General features: G+C 39.3%; 1 protein-coding gene across 1 annotated transcript in view; it reads right to left on the bottom strand.

The window, feature by feature from the left end:
• Positions 1–18,064, bottom strand: part of get4 (guided entry of tail-anchored proteins factor 4) — a 44,057-nt gene that overhangs the window by 2,902 nt on the left and 23,091 nt on the right. The window contains exons 6-8 of the mRNA XM_073060198.1: positions 8,737–8,877; positions 8,569–8,644; positions 3,425–3,497 (exon numbers count right to left, since the gene is read on the bottom strand). Coding sequence (XP_072916299.1) covers positions 3,425–3,497; positions 8,569–8,644; positions 8,737–8,877 — 290 coding nt within the window. The remainder of the gene's footprint in view (positions 1–3,424; positions 3,498–8,568; positions 8,645–8,736; positions 8,878–18,064) is intronic.

The raw sequence follows: 18,064 nt of genomic DNA, 5'->3' as shown, positions 1-18,064 counted from the left end.
TGTGTGTGTATGTGTGTTTTTTTTTTACACATCCCAAGGTAGTAACTAAGCAGCTTACTAACCCATCATTCTTTATTCCACAGATACTATATCTTTGAGATAGTCAGCAAAATAACCAAATATGTTGGAATTCTATGTTTATGGACAGCTTTCAACATTTTAAAGAATTGTTTTTGCCTCCATCAACCGTCTGCACCTATCAGAAGTAATTCTGTCTTTTACATCTATCCTTAAACTGATTAATTTAGTCTTACTAAACAATTTAAGGGGGAATAGTGGGGATAAGCCCCTACTACCTAGTAAATGCTCCCAATGGTGTGTATCTCAAATAGCCTTTGACAACCAATTACAGCTCCTGGCTCAGCTACTAAGCACAGCGGAACAGTTTATACTGACAGGAGAAGGGACAAAAGATGGTTACTAGCGACTTAAAACCAGTCATTTCGGGCAGCTGGGGCTTGTCAGCCATGAAGAAAAACTGATCTCAAAACCCCACGGCCTTGTGGCTATACCCACTCATTCGGAAGGCTTAAACTCGATGGAAAAATCTGCAGCAAGAGTCTCTAAGGCAGTCCTACATAGAGTTCAACTTTGACTGGCAACTCCTTCAATGCCACTGGTGCCAAGCTAGATCAGTCACTGCCATTCCTTTGGATTCATCAGCTGTGAGGAGAGGGGGAGCCTGCTGCATGGCCAACAACTTGCTCTCCACATCTTTGGAGAGGAGGAGGATGAGAGGAGACATGATAGAGGTGTACAAGATATTAAGAGGAATAGACAGAGTGGACAGCCAGCACCTCTTCCCCAGGGCACCACTGCTCAATACAAGAGGACATGGCTTTAAGGTAAGGGGTGGGAAGTTCAAGGGGGATATTAGAGGAAGGTTTTTCACTCAGATAGTGGTTGGTGCGTGGAATGCACTGCCTGAGTCTGTGATGGAGGCAGATACACTAGTGAAGTTTAAGAGACCATTAGACAGGTATATGGAGGAATTTAAGGTGGGAGGATATATGAGAAGCAGGGTTTAAGGGTCGGCACAACATTGTGGGCCGAAGGGCCTGTACTGTGCTGTACTATTCCATGTTCTATGTACTGCCATGGCTTATGTACTAGCTTGCATGGTTGACCCTGATCAACTAAAGGTCTACTTCATTGTTCAGATTCACAAGAAACTGTTTCTGCAATGTACAAACTGCAGCGGGTTATTTTAAGCAGAAGAACACAGAATTGGGATCATTTGCCAAAATTCAAGCACCAAAATACTAAACAGAGACAGAAGAGCTGGCTTCACATCACCCCTGTCTGACATGCATGGACTACAAGGTTCATGTTGTGCAACGCGTTCACTGGACTTTCTAGAAACTTGATCAGCCCAACTAATCTTGCTGATTTGCTCCAACATGCATGTTTTTAAAGTTAATGAACACAAACTTCCTTTGAGTAGTATAATTACTGATCAAATAAGCATGCAGAATGAATCAGAATGGGTTTAAATTAAAATTTAACTATTGTTGATTTGTCACCTCAGTGCAATGTGGTAAGCATTCACTATTACCTACACAACCCTGAGCTGCTTCACACCGCTACCATCAATGTCATAAATCCAAGATATCCAGGCTATGAAAATGGAGGAAAATGTCTTTGGTAGTATTCTATCCCCTCCCTCCCAAATACTGCATCTTTCAAGTGATAATTCTGAGATCAGAGCCTCAGCTCTTCACAAAGGTTACCCAAGATATAATTGTAAACATTTTCTCTGATTAAGCATAGAATGACAAAGGCTAACACCTCCATCTTCACCAAAGCTATAATTAAATTAGACCATATCTCCACCTAGTCTGCTCACTTTCAGCTTCCACTGCTTTTGGCACCTTCCCTCCAGACCAAATATTTAATTGTAACCGTTACCCATCTCCCAGCCACTACATTCCTGAAAACGCTAGTTCCTCCAAAACTCTGCTACCTATACTCCATACCACAGGTGGTGAACATTTTAGGGTACGTGTGCCCAAACTAGGGACTATCTTTTCAAAAAATCTCTTGCATGCCATGTTAATTCTGAGCAAAGATTATCATTGATTAATAATTAGTAACAATTATGGACTTAAAGGGAAAATTATTTGCTTATTTATATGTTTTCATTGTTTTACTATTAATAGAAGTGTAACGGACAAATTGAAATAAATGAAGCATTTTAGAAAATGTTCAAAACTATTAATATTAATCTGTTAAAAAGGCAAAAATATTAAAAATAATATTGTTATTGTAACCATTTACAATCCAAATACAGATGTGTGCACCAGGATTTCAAAACGTATCATCCAACGTCACATGTTCGCACAACTATCTAATGATGTCCTGCCAGAGTGAGGCATTTCCTGGGAAAACAACTCACTGCTCTCTGGTCATAAAAAAAATCATTTGTTGCTTCACCTGACAGTGAAGATAATCATATACACCTTTTACTTATGGGCGGGTTTAAACAACTGAGGGGTGGCACTGCATACTGCATGCCACATGGCAACAAAATATTCGCACGTGCCCATCTTGGGCACATATGTCGTAGGTCTGCCAGCCTTGCACCTATCAATATTGAAGGCACTAGAAGCGGTGCGTCAGTTGCTTGCTTTTCAATGAGGTCATCACTGATCTATTTGCTGCTCTGATCTCTCTATAATCCTCACTTCCACAGAAGTCTAAAATTGAACAAGATCTGATGAATGGTCAGAATGACACAAATTGTTAACTGTTTCACTTCCATGGCCTGCCTCAGATCCTGGGACAACGTTACCAAACAAAATCCAATTTAACCTGGTCCTGAAATCTTTAATTGTTTCAGCAAATGCAGCACTAGTGCTGTGATTCTGATTTTAACATTGTACTCCCTTGTTCTGGATTTCACTGGTGCAACACCACAGGAGGATTGAAACAAACTGTTGGGGAAAGAGGATGGAAATCAAATGATAAACATAACAGATTCTGCAGATGCTGGAAATTCAACATGCTAGAGGAACTCAGCAACTCAAGCAGTATCAATGGAAAGGAATAATGAGTCAACTTTTAGGGCCAAGACCCTTCATTAGGACAGATCAAATCATGCTGCATCTAATCCTGACAATGCTTGATGTTGATAGTGTTTACTTGTAATGCAAACTGACAGTGAAGGCCTATAGCCTTGATGAGTGCAATGATCATAAATAAAAGTATACCTTTTGTTTTAATTGCAACAGGCTGCCAATTGTAGGTATAATTAATGACAGCTCTGCAAACATGACTTAAACCCCTGCCTTAGATGCTCTATCTACATCACATTAACTAACTGAATAGAAGATACCACATTTATGTTAGATGCAAGAGGATTACATAGCACTTAAGGAAACTAATCGCTTACTTTACAATATAAATAACTCCATAATTGGCTTACCTAATAATCCTCCATATGAGGAAGTCTGTCTTGGTGCAACTCCAAAGAAAATCTGACCTATTCGGTCTAGATACTGGAATTAAAAATAGCAAAACATCAAAATCCGAAAGCTTAATCTACTTAGATGAAAGACGACAAGGAGCATTAGTAAATCGGTAAGTAAGCAGATACTACATAGTGGCAACATGGTCTGAAATAGTGTGCCTCAGTAATTCAAAATGATTACACAAATTTAAACTGAATTATTCAGATGGTTAAAATTTAATTGTTTTTAAATAATGTAACTTTTTTAAATATAATTTTGATTCTACAAAGTTTTCTCATGGGGGTATATGGAAAATGCTTCACGTTGTGAGAGTTTAATACACAATCATATTGGATCCTCTGTACATCCATATAGTAGCTCAATAATACTGTTAATTACAGTTTTACAACTTTTGCCAATTTACTTTTCCATCTCTTTGCTGTTATCTGGCAATGAAATATATTATGCTTGAAAGCAAAAGTGTTTTTCCTGCGTTTTCACAAACACTGTCAGCATTTCCATTTAACTGAAAGATGCAGTGAAATCAACTGTTTTCAGGTTCCATCTTGTTTGAGCTGGATCTTTGAAGGAGCCAAGAGATATTTAGTCAAACTCTTCTTTAAAAAAAACTGAAAAAGGCCTTATGGCTAACTTGTTAGTTACATCATTAGTTTTTGATTATTCCCACTGCTTAATCATACATTACCAGAACTACTGTATCTCTCAATTTATCAAAGTTCACAAAACCATAATTCATTATGAGAAAAGGACTGAGTATGAAAAAATGGCTTAAAAGAAAAATTTTAATGCCTTTTCCAATTGTTGTAAACAAATATAAAAGAGCTCAGCAGGATTCATCAGTGGCCTTATCTCTCAGTTAGTATTTTTTGAGGAAATTCCTCGTTACGTGATTTATAATGATTTCATTACCTAAATTCACAGAAAACCTTGCCAACAGGTTTCCACAACCACTCATGACCATTAAAACAATAATATGACTCAAAGTTTCTCTGTTTATGCTGAAAATCTCACGTATTGTTAAAGCAGAAAATGTGCATGGCTATGCGCAAGTTGTATTAAAGCTGACCTACCTTAATATCCTCATTCAAATGGAGTGACTCCTCCAAACGCAAATGGGCATTTGCTTCCTGTTGCAGCCTGAAATGTGTCAAGGGGAAAAAGAGGAAATAAGGGCTTCCTAATCCTCTTCAAGTTTCTTCCCCATTTCTATTGTGGCCCCATTTTCATGTTTACCACCTATAGGAATTCACATAGCTTGCAACAAAAAATAAGAGCAATCAACTGCATACAGTTTAAGAGGTCATGCAGACCATCTTGTTTGAGCTGGGTCTTTGAAAAAGCCAAGAGATAGTCAGTCAAACTCTTGCCTTTCCCCAGTGCCCTGCAAATATCTCCTTTGACAGAGAGGATGGATATGCCTAAATCTGCTACCACTATTTCTTCAATTAGTGTATTCCACAACAACTTACTGCAAAGCAAGAAAGGCCTCTCTACACTCTTTTCTCACATCTACAAACACAAATGCACGAGGTAAAACTTGCAAAATAATTGAGGGAAGAGTAGAAATACACTAAAGGTGGTATTTGGTTAAGAGGACTGTTAGCCTAAAACAAGCACAACAAGTTGGAATGAATCCAAATCTTTTTCCATCCTATAAAACATGAGGACATTCAGTCCATTAGATCAATACTGGATCCCAAGGAGTAATTCCAAAAAATCAGCCCTATTCATCTCCCCTCATTTTGACGTGCCCTCAAACACTCATCAACTCTCCTGTGACTTTTTGCCATTAACTTGCAATAGCCTACCAGCATGTTTTCGGAAAGTGGGAGAAAACCAGATTACCCAGAGGAGATTTAGGCAGGCATGATGAAAACATGCAAACTCCACACGGACAACATCCAAGGTTGGATCAAACCTGGAATTGCGAAACAGCTGCACTAATTGCTGCACCACAGCTATTACATCCAATGTATTACAAAGTGCAAGGGATAACAGACCTTGAAATGTAACCACTTTACTGCCTAATGCCAAATAGAAATGGTGCAGCTCAGATTTCACCTATGGCAAAAGGCGGTTTAGTTCAATAGCTCTTTTTCTTCTGAAAGATTCAGGACAATGTGAGGGAGGGCAAGAGACCCCATGAAAATGCTACCCAACCTCTTTTCTCTCACTTTATTCCAGAATCAGAACAGCTCATGCCAAAGGTAAGGACAGTCATTGTCCATTTATGCTTCACACATCATTTGCATCTCAAAATATTCTGGGAGAGGTGGTGTCTGGAGCCAGAGTGACAGTAGGGAAAGTGATTAGAATTTAAAATTAAGTAAAAGCAGCATATATTCGAGATGATTCATAATGCATGCAAATTTTCTCCATGATGAGAAACAGGAAAATCGGCTCTTTCACCCATTGAATTTGTGATGACCATCAAGTACCCATCGACAATAATCATAGTTTCTAGCACTCAGCCTATATAGCCTTCTCTGACACGGTGTTTCAGGTCACTTAAATCACTATTATGACAGTGTCAGCCTCTATCACTCCCTCAGGCAGTGCATTTTAAATTGCAACCTCTGGGTAAAAACAATCCATCCCAAAACCCATTCCAAATACACAATCTCTTAAACCTATGTTTCTTGACATCTCTTCAGAGGGAGAAAGTTTCTACCTAACTACTACCCATGCAACTCATAATTTTGTACAATAGCTTACCGAAATCCAGAAAGCCTCCAGCCCAGTCATTTTCTCTCCTTGTAGCTGAAACTCATCTCATCTACAGTGTGGCCACTGAACTAAGCATTATACTCCAGCTGTGGTGTAATGTGCTACATAGCTGTACCGCTAATCTCTTACTGTTATTGTCCATATGCTGACTAACAAAGTATGTACAGCTTCTTAACCATACATATTCTGCTGCTTTCATAGACCTATGCACCAAGGGCCTTCTGTTTTTTAGTAATTCCTAGGGTTCTTAATACTGTATATTAGCTCTTCCAAAGAGCATCACCTCTCATTTTACAGGATTAAATTCCATCTGTCGTGCCTCTGCCCATCTTACCAGTTGATCAATGTCATACTGCAGCCAAAGACTAATCTCCTCACTCTCAACACCATCTGCGGACTTACTGATCATAACCAATACATTTACATTCAGACTGTTCATAAACAGAAAATATTAAGATTGTAGCACGAACACAAGCAAGCACAGGCTTCCAAAACCTCGTGCTTCCTAAAACAAAGCCCTTTTCAATGCAAATTACTCATCTCCCTAGGATTTCAATGGCTCTTGGCAAAGGCCTTGTTGAAGGAAGGCCATTCAAACTACATTAAGTGTCCACCTCATCAACTCCTGATATGCTACATTTGCTTGGAAATTCTAAACTTCTCAAAATTCAGGATGGAGCAGACCAAGACAATATTATGAAAAGGCAGTATTTTTCTGATCAACAAATAACTGCTGCCATCACTTAAAATTCTCATGTTCTTATTCTGAAACAGCAGCTACATCACATAGAGTGTTGAAGGGCTAGGAAAAAAATGAAAGGATATTATATACTGCTATGCCTGCATTACATTGAGGAGGACTTCATGCCTGATTTTCTCTTCAGGCATGCAGCAGGAGGCAAATTTCCATTTGTGAAGGAAGGAGTCCTGAGAAGGAGACAAGATCATCAGTCCAAACAACACACAATCACATGAACATATAAAACTGGACCACGCTACCCTTTGAGTCAGTTTTCCTATTCAATTAGATCACGGGTGGCCTACTATATCAACTCCACTATCTTCAATCCCTGGCTTAAATAAAGTTCCTTACTGAACATCACAGCCCTTTGGTACAGGCAACAAAGGTTTATTCAAGATTCATGATGGTTTAATGCAATTTCCAGTACACAATTGTAAAGGAAAACGGAATAATTCTTCCTTCAGAACTGATACAGCATGCAAAAAAACACATGAATATAAAGAACACAATAATAAAAAACACTACATAACATAGCTTACATGCATAGATTGATTATATGTACATAAAATGACACTTGGTACATGAGAGTCTGTACATAAAGTGACTGACAGGAAATGATAAAAGTATTGGTGATGATGGGTGTGGTGCAGTAGTGGGTATAATCCTTCTTGTGAAGAACCTCAGTCATAAATGGATGCCTCAAAAAGGCAGCATCCATCATTAAGGACCCCAATGACCCAAGACATGCTCTCTTATTACTACCATCAAGGAAAAGGTACAGGAGCCTGAAGACATACACTCAGTGTTTTAGGTACAGCTTCTTCCCCTCTGCCATCAGATTTCTGAAGAGACAATGAACCAATCCATGAACACTCACTATTTTAGCTCTCTTTTAGCACTACTTACTTAATTTATTTTTTAACATATTTATTTGTGTAATTTATAGTAACTTTTTAGGTATTACACTGTACAGCTCCAGCAAAACAACAGATTTCAAAACATGTCAGTGAAGTTAACCCTGATTCTGAGTTTACAATCTCAGGTTATAAACTTTTCAGTCAGTCCTCCTAATACCTACCTAATCATGCCCCTTCAGTATTTAATATGGCAGTAAAATCATCTTTCATACTTCTATACTGCAATGAAATCAAGCCTAGAATACTTCCAGAAATGGGTTTATATCAATGAACTGAGTAAGAGAAGTGGAAGTACCAAATCAATATACTGGAAATGCCTTTATTATTACTGAGTCCAAGTTTATTAAATTACAGTGAGGTGAAAAGTAATTTGTAAGGGGACATAAAAATGATATTGTACATGTTAATGTTTCAACTTGATGTCTTGTTCGCTCACATAACATGTCATTATCCTTTTGCACCCACTTTATGTTCTACTCTCAAGTTATTCATCAATTGACATCACTCTTAGTCCCCTCAAGTAAGGGATTAGTCCAGACACAAAGAGCTGCCTAGCAGCATCAATTTTATGTAATTATCTCTTGTTTAAAACTTGTTTGTTTCTTGAAAATCCAAATAAACATACAACCTTTGGATGCTTTTTATCTACCAAGCCAGTCAAACCCATGACCTCTCATAACATAAACGAAGCCAATAAAAGTTAGTTACCTACCTCAATGTACATTGGATCTCTCTTTAAAGATGGCTGATACTGTTCACATAACACTGTAAAAACGGTAAGTTTCCCCCTTTAGCAAAGAATAAAGTACAACAAATATGTTTAAAAATTCTTACAGCTTGCCCAAACTTACAAATTCTTTTCCATAAAGAAAATACCTACCCCTCAACAGCAAGTAATAAGAACCAAATAAAGTTTAACAAAGGCTGTACAAATGGAGGCCCCTTTTCTATAGAAGGATGCTTCTCTGTATAAGTTGTGAAGACCAGCGACGCAGTGTTTTTATTTTTTAAGCAAAGAAATCTGGAAAAAAGATGGAATTAAAAAATCTGTAAAATCAGCAGTAACAAATTAGTACCAATGTTAAGGAAATCTTAGGGGTACATTATGGATTGCTTTATCAGAGTTCATTTGGATACAAAGCAACACACCCCATTCAAATGGTATTCAACCTATTTTTTTTTAATGGAAAAAGGGGAAAAAATTTTAAATAAATCAAAAAGTTCAAAACAAGTGTATAAACAAACATGTTTTAATAGAACATAGAAATATACAGCACATTACAGGATCTCTGGCCTATGATGTTGAGCCGACCATGTAACCTACTCTAGAAACTGCCTAGAATTTCCCTACCGCATAGCCCTCCATTTTTCTAAGTTCCATGTACCTATCTAAGAGTCTTTTAAAAGACCCTATTGTATCTGCCTCTACCACCTTCACTGGCAGTGCACTCCACACTATGCCCCCTCATGTTAGCCATTTCAGCCCTGGGAAAAGCCTCTAGCTAGCCACACGATCAATGCCCCTCATCATCTTATACACCTCTCATTCTCCATCGCTTCAAGGAAAAATGTCCAAGTTCATTCAACCTAATTTCATAAGGCATGCTCTCCAATCCAGGAAGCAATAATCAACAATACCTCATGAGTTTTTTCTTTTAAAATATAATATTAATACAACTTCACTTGGGGTGATGAGAGTGTGGAACGAGGTGCCAGCGGAAGTACTGATGTGAATTGAACTTCAACATTTAATAGAAGTTTGGATAAGTATGGGGTATGGAGGGCTATGGTGCAGTTGCAGGTCACTGGGATTAAACAGAATAACAGTTCACCAAAGGGCATGTTTCTGTGCTGTAGTGCTCTGACTCTAACTTTAAAAACATTCTACATTCAAAACCTTTAATGATGTCATGAACAAATAAAATGAGCATTTTGAAAGAGGAGATGTCAAATTTACATCTTCGTGGAGTCAAAAAAAAAGAAACCATTCAGCTTAGTATTCATCATTAGCTTTCTGAACTTTGAACAGGATCAATGGGATAACTTTCTATTTAAAAAGCCTTAAGTAAAAATTTTAAACTTCGTATCATTTAATTTCTTCAAAACAGATGTTAAATACCAATATCATATGACATAGGAGCAGAATTAGGCCATTTGGTTCATCGTCTGCTCCATTTTATCATGGCTGATCCATTTTTCCTCTCAGCCCTAGTCTCCTATGTTTGTTCTCCCCACATCCCTTCATGCCCTGACCAATCAAGACTCTGTCAACTTCTGCCTTAAATATACATACAGACGTGGCCTCCACAGCTGCCTGTGGCAACGAATTCCAGATTCACCACCCTCTGACTAAAGAGATTTCTTATCTCAGTTTTAAAAGGACGCCCCTCTAGTCTGAGGCTATGTCCTCTGGTCTTATAATCTCCCACCACAAGAAACATCCTCTCCACATCCACTCTATCAAGACCTTTCATCAAACGATAGGTTTCAATTAGGTAAACCCTCATTCTTCATATGATAAGCTGTTCAATCCTGTAAACATTTTTGTGAACCGACTTTGAACCCTCTCCCGTTTCAGTACATCCTTTCTAAGGGGCTCAAAACTGCTCACAATATTCCAAGTGAGGCCTCACCAGTGCTTTATGAAGTCTCATAATTACATCCTTACTTTTATATTCTAGCCCTCTTAAAATGAATGCAAATATTCCATTTGCCTTCCTCACCACAGACTCAACCTGCAAATTAGCCTTTAGGGAATCCTGCACAAGTTCCCTCCCAAGTCCCTTTGCATCTCAAGTTATTTGTATTTTCTCTCCATCTAGAAAAGTTAACCCTTTCATTTCTTCTACCAAAGTACACTTCCCAACACTGTATTCCATCTGGCACTTCTTTGTTAATTCCCCTAATCTGTCCAAGTCCTTCTGCAGCCTCTCTACTTCCACAATACTATCCAACTACCTTCATATCATCAGCAAACTTTGCATCAATTCCATCATCCAAATCAATAATATATAGCATAAAAAGAATCAGTCCCAACACAGACTAGTGTGGAACAAGACTAGTAACAGGCACCCAAACAGAAAAGGCTCCCTTTATTCCCACTCTTAGCATCCTGCCAATAAGCCATTGTTTTATCCATGCCAGAATCTTAAGAATCAGAACCAGGTTTAATATCACCAGCATATGTTGTGATATTTGTTAACTTAGTGGCAACAGTACAATGCAATGATAATATAGGGAAAAAAATTATAGTAAGAATATAGATGCATATTAAATAGTTAAATTAAGATGGTGCAAAAACAGAAATAATTAAAGTGAGGTAGTGCTCGTGGGTTCAATGTCCATTTAGGAATCAGATGGTAGAGGGGAAAACGTTGTTCCTGAATAGCTAAGTGTGTACCTTCTGGCTTCTATACCTCCTTCCTGACTGTAACAATGAGAAGAGGGCATGTCCTGGGTGATGGGGGTCCTTAATAATGGATGCTGCCTTTCTGAGACACCACTCCTTGAAGATGTCTTGGATACTACAGAGGCTAGTACCCAAGATGGAGCTGACTAATTTTACAATTTTTGTGCATCCTCCCTGTAATACCATGGGCTCTTAGCTTGTTAAGCAACCTCATGTGTGGCACCTTGTCAAAGGCCCAAAAGATTTGTCAGGCAAGATTTTCCCTAAACTATGGCCTATTTTATTCTTTGCCTCCAAGTACCCGAAACCAAAACCTTAACAATCAACTCCAACATCTTTCCAACCACTGAGGTCAGACTAACGAGCCTAAAATTTCCCTTCTTCTGTCTCTTTCAATTCTTGTAGAATGCAGTGACATTTGCAATTTTCCAATCTTCTGGAACTATTCCAGAATCTAGTGATTCTTGAAAGTTCATTACTAATGCCTCCACAATCTCTTCAGCCAATTCTTTGAAAACTCTGGGGTGTACACCATCTGGTCCAGGTTATTTATCTACCATCAGATCATTCAGTTTCTAGTAATGGCAACTTCACACACTTCATGCCCCTTGACATGGGCATCCACCATACTGCTAGTGTCTTCCACAGTGAAGACTGATGCAAAGTGCTTATTCAGTTTGTCTGCCATTTCCTTGCTCCCTAAAAACCTCTAAAAAACCTGTAAAACCTCTCCAGCATTGTTTTACAGCGGTCCGGTATCCAATCTCACCTCTCTTTTACACTCCATGTATCCTTTTTAATATTACTGGCTAGCTTACATTCATATTCCATCTTTACCTTCTAAATGACTTTCTTTAGTTGCCTTCTGTTGGTATTTGAAAGTTTCCCAATCCCCTAACATCCCACTAATTTTTTCTCTATTATATGCCTTCTCTTTGGCTTTTATGTTGGCTTTTGACTTATCTTGTTAGCCACAGTTACATCATCTTGCCTTTAAAATATTTCTTCCTCTTTGGGATGTACATATATCTTGTGTCTTCTGAATTGCTTCCAGAAATTTCAGCCATTGCTGCTCTACCATCATCACTGCCAGTGTTTTTTTTTACCCCCAATCAATTCTGGCCAACTCCTCTCACATAGCCCCATAATTCCCTTTACTCCACTGCAATACTGATGCATCTGACTTTAGCTTCTCCTTCTCAAAATTCACAGTGAATCCAATCATACTATGATCATTTTCCCCTAATGGTTCTTTTACCTTAAGCTCTCTAATCAATTCTGGATCATTGCACAACACCCACTCCAAAACAGCCAATCCCCAAGTGAGCTCAACTACAAGTTGCTCTAAGAAGCCATCTCATAGGGATTCTAGAAATCTCCCCTTTTGAAATCCAGCACCAACCTGATTTTCCCAATTTACCTGCATACTGAAATCCCCCATGAATCTTGTAACATTGTCCTTTTGGTATGCATTTTCTATCTCCCATTGTAATTCATATACCACATCCATAATACTGTTTGAGGGGCAGTATACAACTCCTATTAGGGTACTTTTATCCTTGCAGTTCCTTAGCTCTATCCACAATGATTCAACACTTTCCAACCCGATGTCACTCCTTTCTAATGATTTGATATCTTTTTTTTACCAACAGAGCAATGCCACCCCTTCTTCCTTCCTGCCTGCCCTTTTGTTACAATGTGTATCCTTGGACATTAAGCTCCCAGCTATAATCTTCTTTCAGCCATAATTCAGTGATGCCTACAACATCATACATGCTCATCTGTAACTGTGCTACAAGCTCATCTACCTTATTCCGTAAACTGCATGCATTCAAATATCACCAGCGACAAGTTCTTCTACCTCCTCTCTGTAGGCAGTCTCTCCCATCTCTGGACACCTCCTCCAACCTACCCAGAGTGGACAGCCAGAGAGTTTTTCCAAGGACGGAAATGGCTAATACCAGGGGGCATAAATTTAAGGTGATTGTGGAAAATATAGGGGGGATGACAGAGGTAGGGTTTTTCCACAGAGAGTGGTGGGTGCGTGGAATGCCCTGTCACAGGTGCTGGTAGAGGTAGATATATTAGTGATACTTAAAAAATTCATAGATGGGCACATGGAAGATAGAAAAATGGAGGAAGTAATGGCTAGGTTGATCCTAGAGCAGGTTAAAAGGTTTGCACAACATTGTGGGCTGAAGGGCCTGTACTATGCTTAATATTCTATGTCTATGTCTTAATACACCTTCAGTCATGTATTCAACCTTTTCGATTTTGTTCACCTTTTACATTGCAATTGATCGTGTTGACTGCAATTCTGCCCCATCATCAGCCTCTTCTTCCTAGGAGTCTCACTACACATTTCCTGTGTTGCAAACCGACTAGTTCATCTTCAGCACTAACACTCCGATTCCCATCCCCCTGCCAAATTAGTTTAAACCCACCCCGAACACTGTATTCAACTTGCCCGCAAGGACATTGGACCACCTCGGGTTCAGGTGTTATCCGTTCCAATGATCCATAAATCTGAACACTTGCCCCCTGCACCAGTTCCTCAGCTACACATTCACCTGCCAAATCATTCTATTCTTACCCTCACTGGCATGTGGCACAAGAGGACCTGGAGGTCCTAGTTCTTAGCTTACTACCCAGCTCCCTAAAATCTCTCTTCAGGATCACCTCACCTTGTCTACCTATGACATTGGTGCTAATATGTCTGGCTGCTCATCCTCACCCTTGAGAATACCATGGACCCAATCTGAGACATCCCTGATCCTGGCACCAGGGAGGCAACATACCATCCGGGTGCCTCTATCATGCCCACAGCACTTCACTCACTTCTGTTCCTCTGACCAAGGAATTTCTATCAACCCTGCAGTCCTCTTCATCTCTCTGCTCTTATGTGCCACAGCACCAGACTCAGTGCAAAAGACCCAGTCACTGTGGCTCCCCTGGTGGGTTGTCCCCTTCAATAGTATCTAAAGTTGTATAATTATTATCAATAGAGTTCTTTAATTGTATGTCAAAACACTGAGTACACAAGAAAAGCAGGGTCATGGCCAACATATCAGTCTCATAGCAAAATAATTGGATTGGTGTCATACAATAGCCCTATTTAACACCACTTTGTGGAAATGTCTTCCAAGAGAAAGGAAGCATCACTAGAGAAAACATGAGCATACTTAGCTGGTCAGCAGCATTTGTAGAGGGAGAAACAGTTAACAGCTGAGGTAAAAGACTCTCCAACAAAATGTTAATTGTTTCTCTTCCACAGATACTCGCTGTACTGTTGAGTGTTTCCAGCATTTTTGGTTTTTATTTCAGATTTCTAGCCTCCACAGTTATTTTAGGCTTTGCAAATTTAATTACTGCATGGTTTGATGTCCCTTCCAAAAAAAAAGGATTGTCAAGCTTGTTCATTTGAAACGCCTAGTAATCACATTCTGCTCCACTAGGTACCATGCCAACTCTCACAAGGATTCTATTCAAAAAGCAACAAAAAGAAACAGTAATTAAATTATTCCTTTGATCTACAGACCAATTTAAAACCCTTTCCCTCTTGTCACCAGAATCCAAGTGCATTTTATTGATACAGTACCTATAAGAAGTATTCACACCCATTGGAAGTTTTCATGTTTTATTGTTTAACAACATTGAATCACAATGGATTTAATTTTTTGTCTTTATTGACACTGATCTACAGAAAAAGACTCTTTCGTGTCAAAGTGAAAACAGATCGCTACAAAGTGAGCTAGAGGGCAGAGCTCAGTCAAGATGGCGCTAAATGGCAACTTCTTTGCTTGCATCTTCAGAAATAGCTCTATTTCCCTCTTTAATATCTGTTTTTCCCCTATCAGGGTTCTTTTGAAGACCCTGACCTGGAGTTACACGCTGACTTTGACTCTTTGCAGGAATCCGCTCTTGGGGTGTCACGACTGGCCGTTATCTGACATGCCAAGGGCGCAGCCTAAGAGTTCGGCTCGCCTTTGGAAGCCTAGGATCTCGGGGCTCTAAAGACGGGTGGATCGAAGGTAGGTGTCCCGGGCTGGTGTGCCGTGGGAAATGGAAGACCTTTGGCTGTGTGCCCAAAGACCTGAGATCTTTGGGCACAGAGCTCGGAAAAAGCAACGCAACATCATGACTTTTAACATCATCATGACTTTTAACATCATGCACCAGCGAATTGTTTGTTGTGTCTCCCCTCTCGCTGTGAAACAGACACACCTCTTTTTCCCTTATTAGGGAGAGAGAGAACCTGTGGTATATTGAATACCGCGTGAATGCATGGTCTTTGGGGTACTGCAAGTCTGAGTCTTTGATGTTGCTTTGTTCATGCTTGGAGTGCTCAGTGGCGGGTGCTGATGCCGGTGGGGAGAGGGGGGAATCGTTACTTGCTGCCACTTAGGCATGGGAGGGACTTTGGGGTTCTAACATTTAACTGTCATTCATTCTTCGGGGCACTCCTCTGTTTTCATGGATGTTTGCGAAGAAAAGGCACTTAGGATGTATATTGTATACATTTTTCTGACATTAAATGTACCTTTGAAACCTTTGAAATTAATTACAGATGTAAAACACAAAATAATTGATTGCATCAGTATTCACCCTCTTCAAGTCAGTATTTAGTAGATGCACCTTTAGCAGCAATTACAGCCTTGAGTCTGTGTGGATAGGTCTCTTTCAACTTTGCACATTTGGACACTGCAATTTTTCCCCATTCTTCTTTACGAATTGGATTAGCTCATGATTGAATGGTGAAGCAGACTCAATGGGCCAAATGGCCTACTTCTGCTCCTATATCTTATGGTCTTATGGTCTAAAACTGCTCAAGCTCTTGTCAGATTGCATGGGATCATGAGTGAACAGCCCTTTTCCAAGTCCAGTCACAAATTCTCAATTGGATTGAGGTGTGTACTCTAACTTGACCACTCCAGGACATTAACTTTGTTATTTTTAAGCCATTCCTGTATAGCTTTGGCTTTATACTTGGGGTCATTGTCTTGCTGGAAAACGTATCTTCTCCCAAGTTGCAGTTTTTTTACAGACTGCTAGGTTTTCCTCCAGGACTTCCCTGTATTTTGATGCATTTGTTTTACCCTCTACCTTCACAAGCCTTCCAGGACTTGCTACAATGAAGCTTCCCTACTTGCATGATGCAGCCAACACCATACTTCACGGTAGGGAAGGTATGATTTTGATGATGTGTGGTGTTTGGCTTATGCTAAACACCGCATTTAGTCTGATGGCTAAAAAGCTCAATTTTGGTTTCACAGAACCTTTTTCCAGCTGACTTCAGAGTTTCCCACCTGCCTTCTGACAAACTCTAGCCAAGATTCCATGTGTTTCCCCCCCAACAGTGGCTTTCTCTTTGCCACTCTCCCATAAAGCTGCGACTGGTGTTGTACGTGCTATCTCTCCCATCTCAGGCACTGAAGCTCATAACTCCTCCAGAGTTGTCGTAGGTCTCTTGCTGACCTTCCTCAATAGTCCCCTTCTTGCACGGTCACTCAGTTTTTGAGGACAGCCTGCTCTAGGCAGATTTACAGCTGTGCCATATTCTTTCCATTTCTTGATGATTCACTTTACTGTATTCCAAAGGATATTCAGTGACTTGGAAATTTTTTCATATCGATCTCCTGACTTGGGCTTTTCAATAACCTTTTTGTGGAATTGCGTGGTGTGTCCTTTTGTCTTCATGGTGTAGTTTTTGCCAGGATACTGACTCAGCAGCAGTTGGACCCTCCAGATATAGGTATATTTTTACTACAATCAAATGAAACACCTTGACTGTACACAGGTGATCTCCATTTCACTATGTGAATTCTAAAACAAACTGGCTACACCAGTGATGATTTGGTGTGTTATATTAAAGGGGGTGAATACTTGTGCAATTATTTTGTGTTTTATATTTGTAAAGAATTTAGATCACTTTGTAGAGATCTGTTTTCACTAACACAAAGTCTTTTTTCTGTTGATCAGTATCAAAAAGCAAAATTAAATCCACTGTGATTCAATGTTGTATAACAATAAAAAATGAAAAATTCCAAGAGGTGAATACTTTTTATAGACGCTGTGCATTATATAACATGCTGTAGAGGCAAAAGCTCAGAGACGTGGGTCAGGAGCCCGAAGACCCACACTGAACATTTTAAGAACAGCTTCAACCCTTTCACCATCAGATTTCAGAACATTGAAACTATTGTTATTCCTTTAGTTTTGCTCATTTTTTTGTAATTTACAGAAATTATCTTTGGACTGTACTTCTGCCACAAAACAATAAACTTCATTTTATTGTCATCTAAGTCAGTAATAATAAATTATATTCTAATAACACTACAAACAGATGTGGTGTGGCTTCACTCGACTGCTCTTATATTTTTCTTTACTGAAATATTTTTTTAAATGCCGAAACTAAAAAGTTACACATGATGTATGATAACAGAGTAAACACATACTCAGAAACACCAAAAACTTTCAGTGTATTAATCTGTCTAATCACATTCAGGCAAAACCTTTCATTAAATTCCAAAATATCCCCATGTGCTTTAAGATCCCTGGTTGCATAACAACATGGGTCCACATCCATTCTTCCTTTGCCCCGATGAATTTTCAAATGCTTAGTGGCTACATCTCATGTTGGTCAACAGCACAATCATAAGACCATAAGACACAGAAGCAGAATTACACCATTCAGCCCATCAAGTCTGCTCCAGCATTCCATCAAGGCTGTTTTCCCTCTCGGCCTTATTCTCCTACCTTTTTCCCCATTACCTTTGAATGCCCTTACTAATCAAGAACC

This window comes from Hemitrygon akajei, chromosome 11 (genome assembly GCF_048418815.1).
Source record: "Hemitrygon akajei chromosome 11, sHemAka1.3, whole genome shotgun sequence".
In the NCBI taxonomy this organism is placed as follows: Eukaryota; Metazoa; Chordata; class Chondrichthyes; order Myliobatiformes; family Dasyatidae; genus Hemitrygon; species Hemitrygon akajei.
Note: the sequence above shows the minus strand (reverse complement) of the source record. Positions and strands in the feature narration are given on the sequence as shown.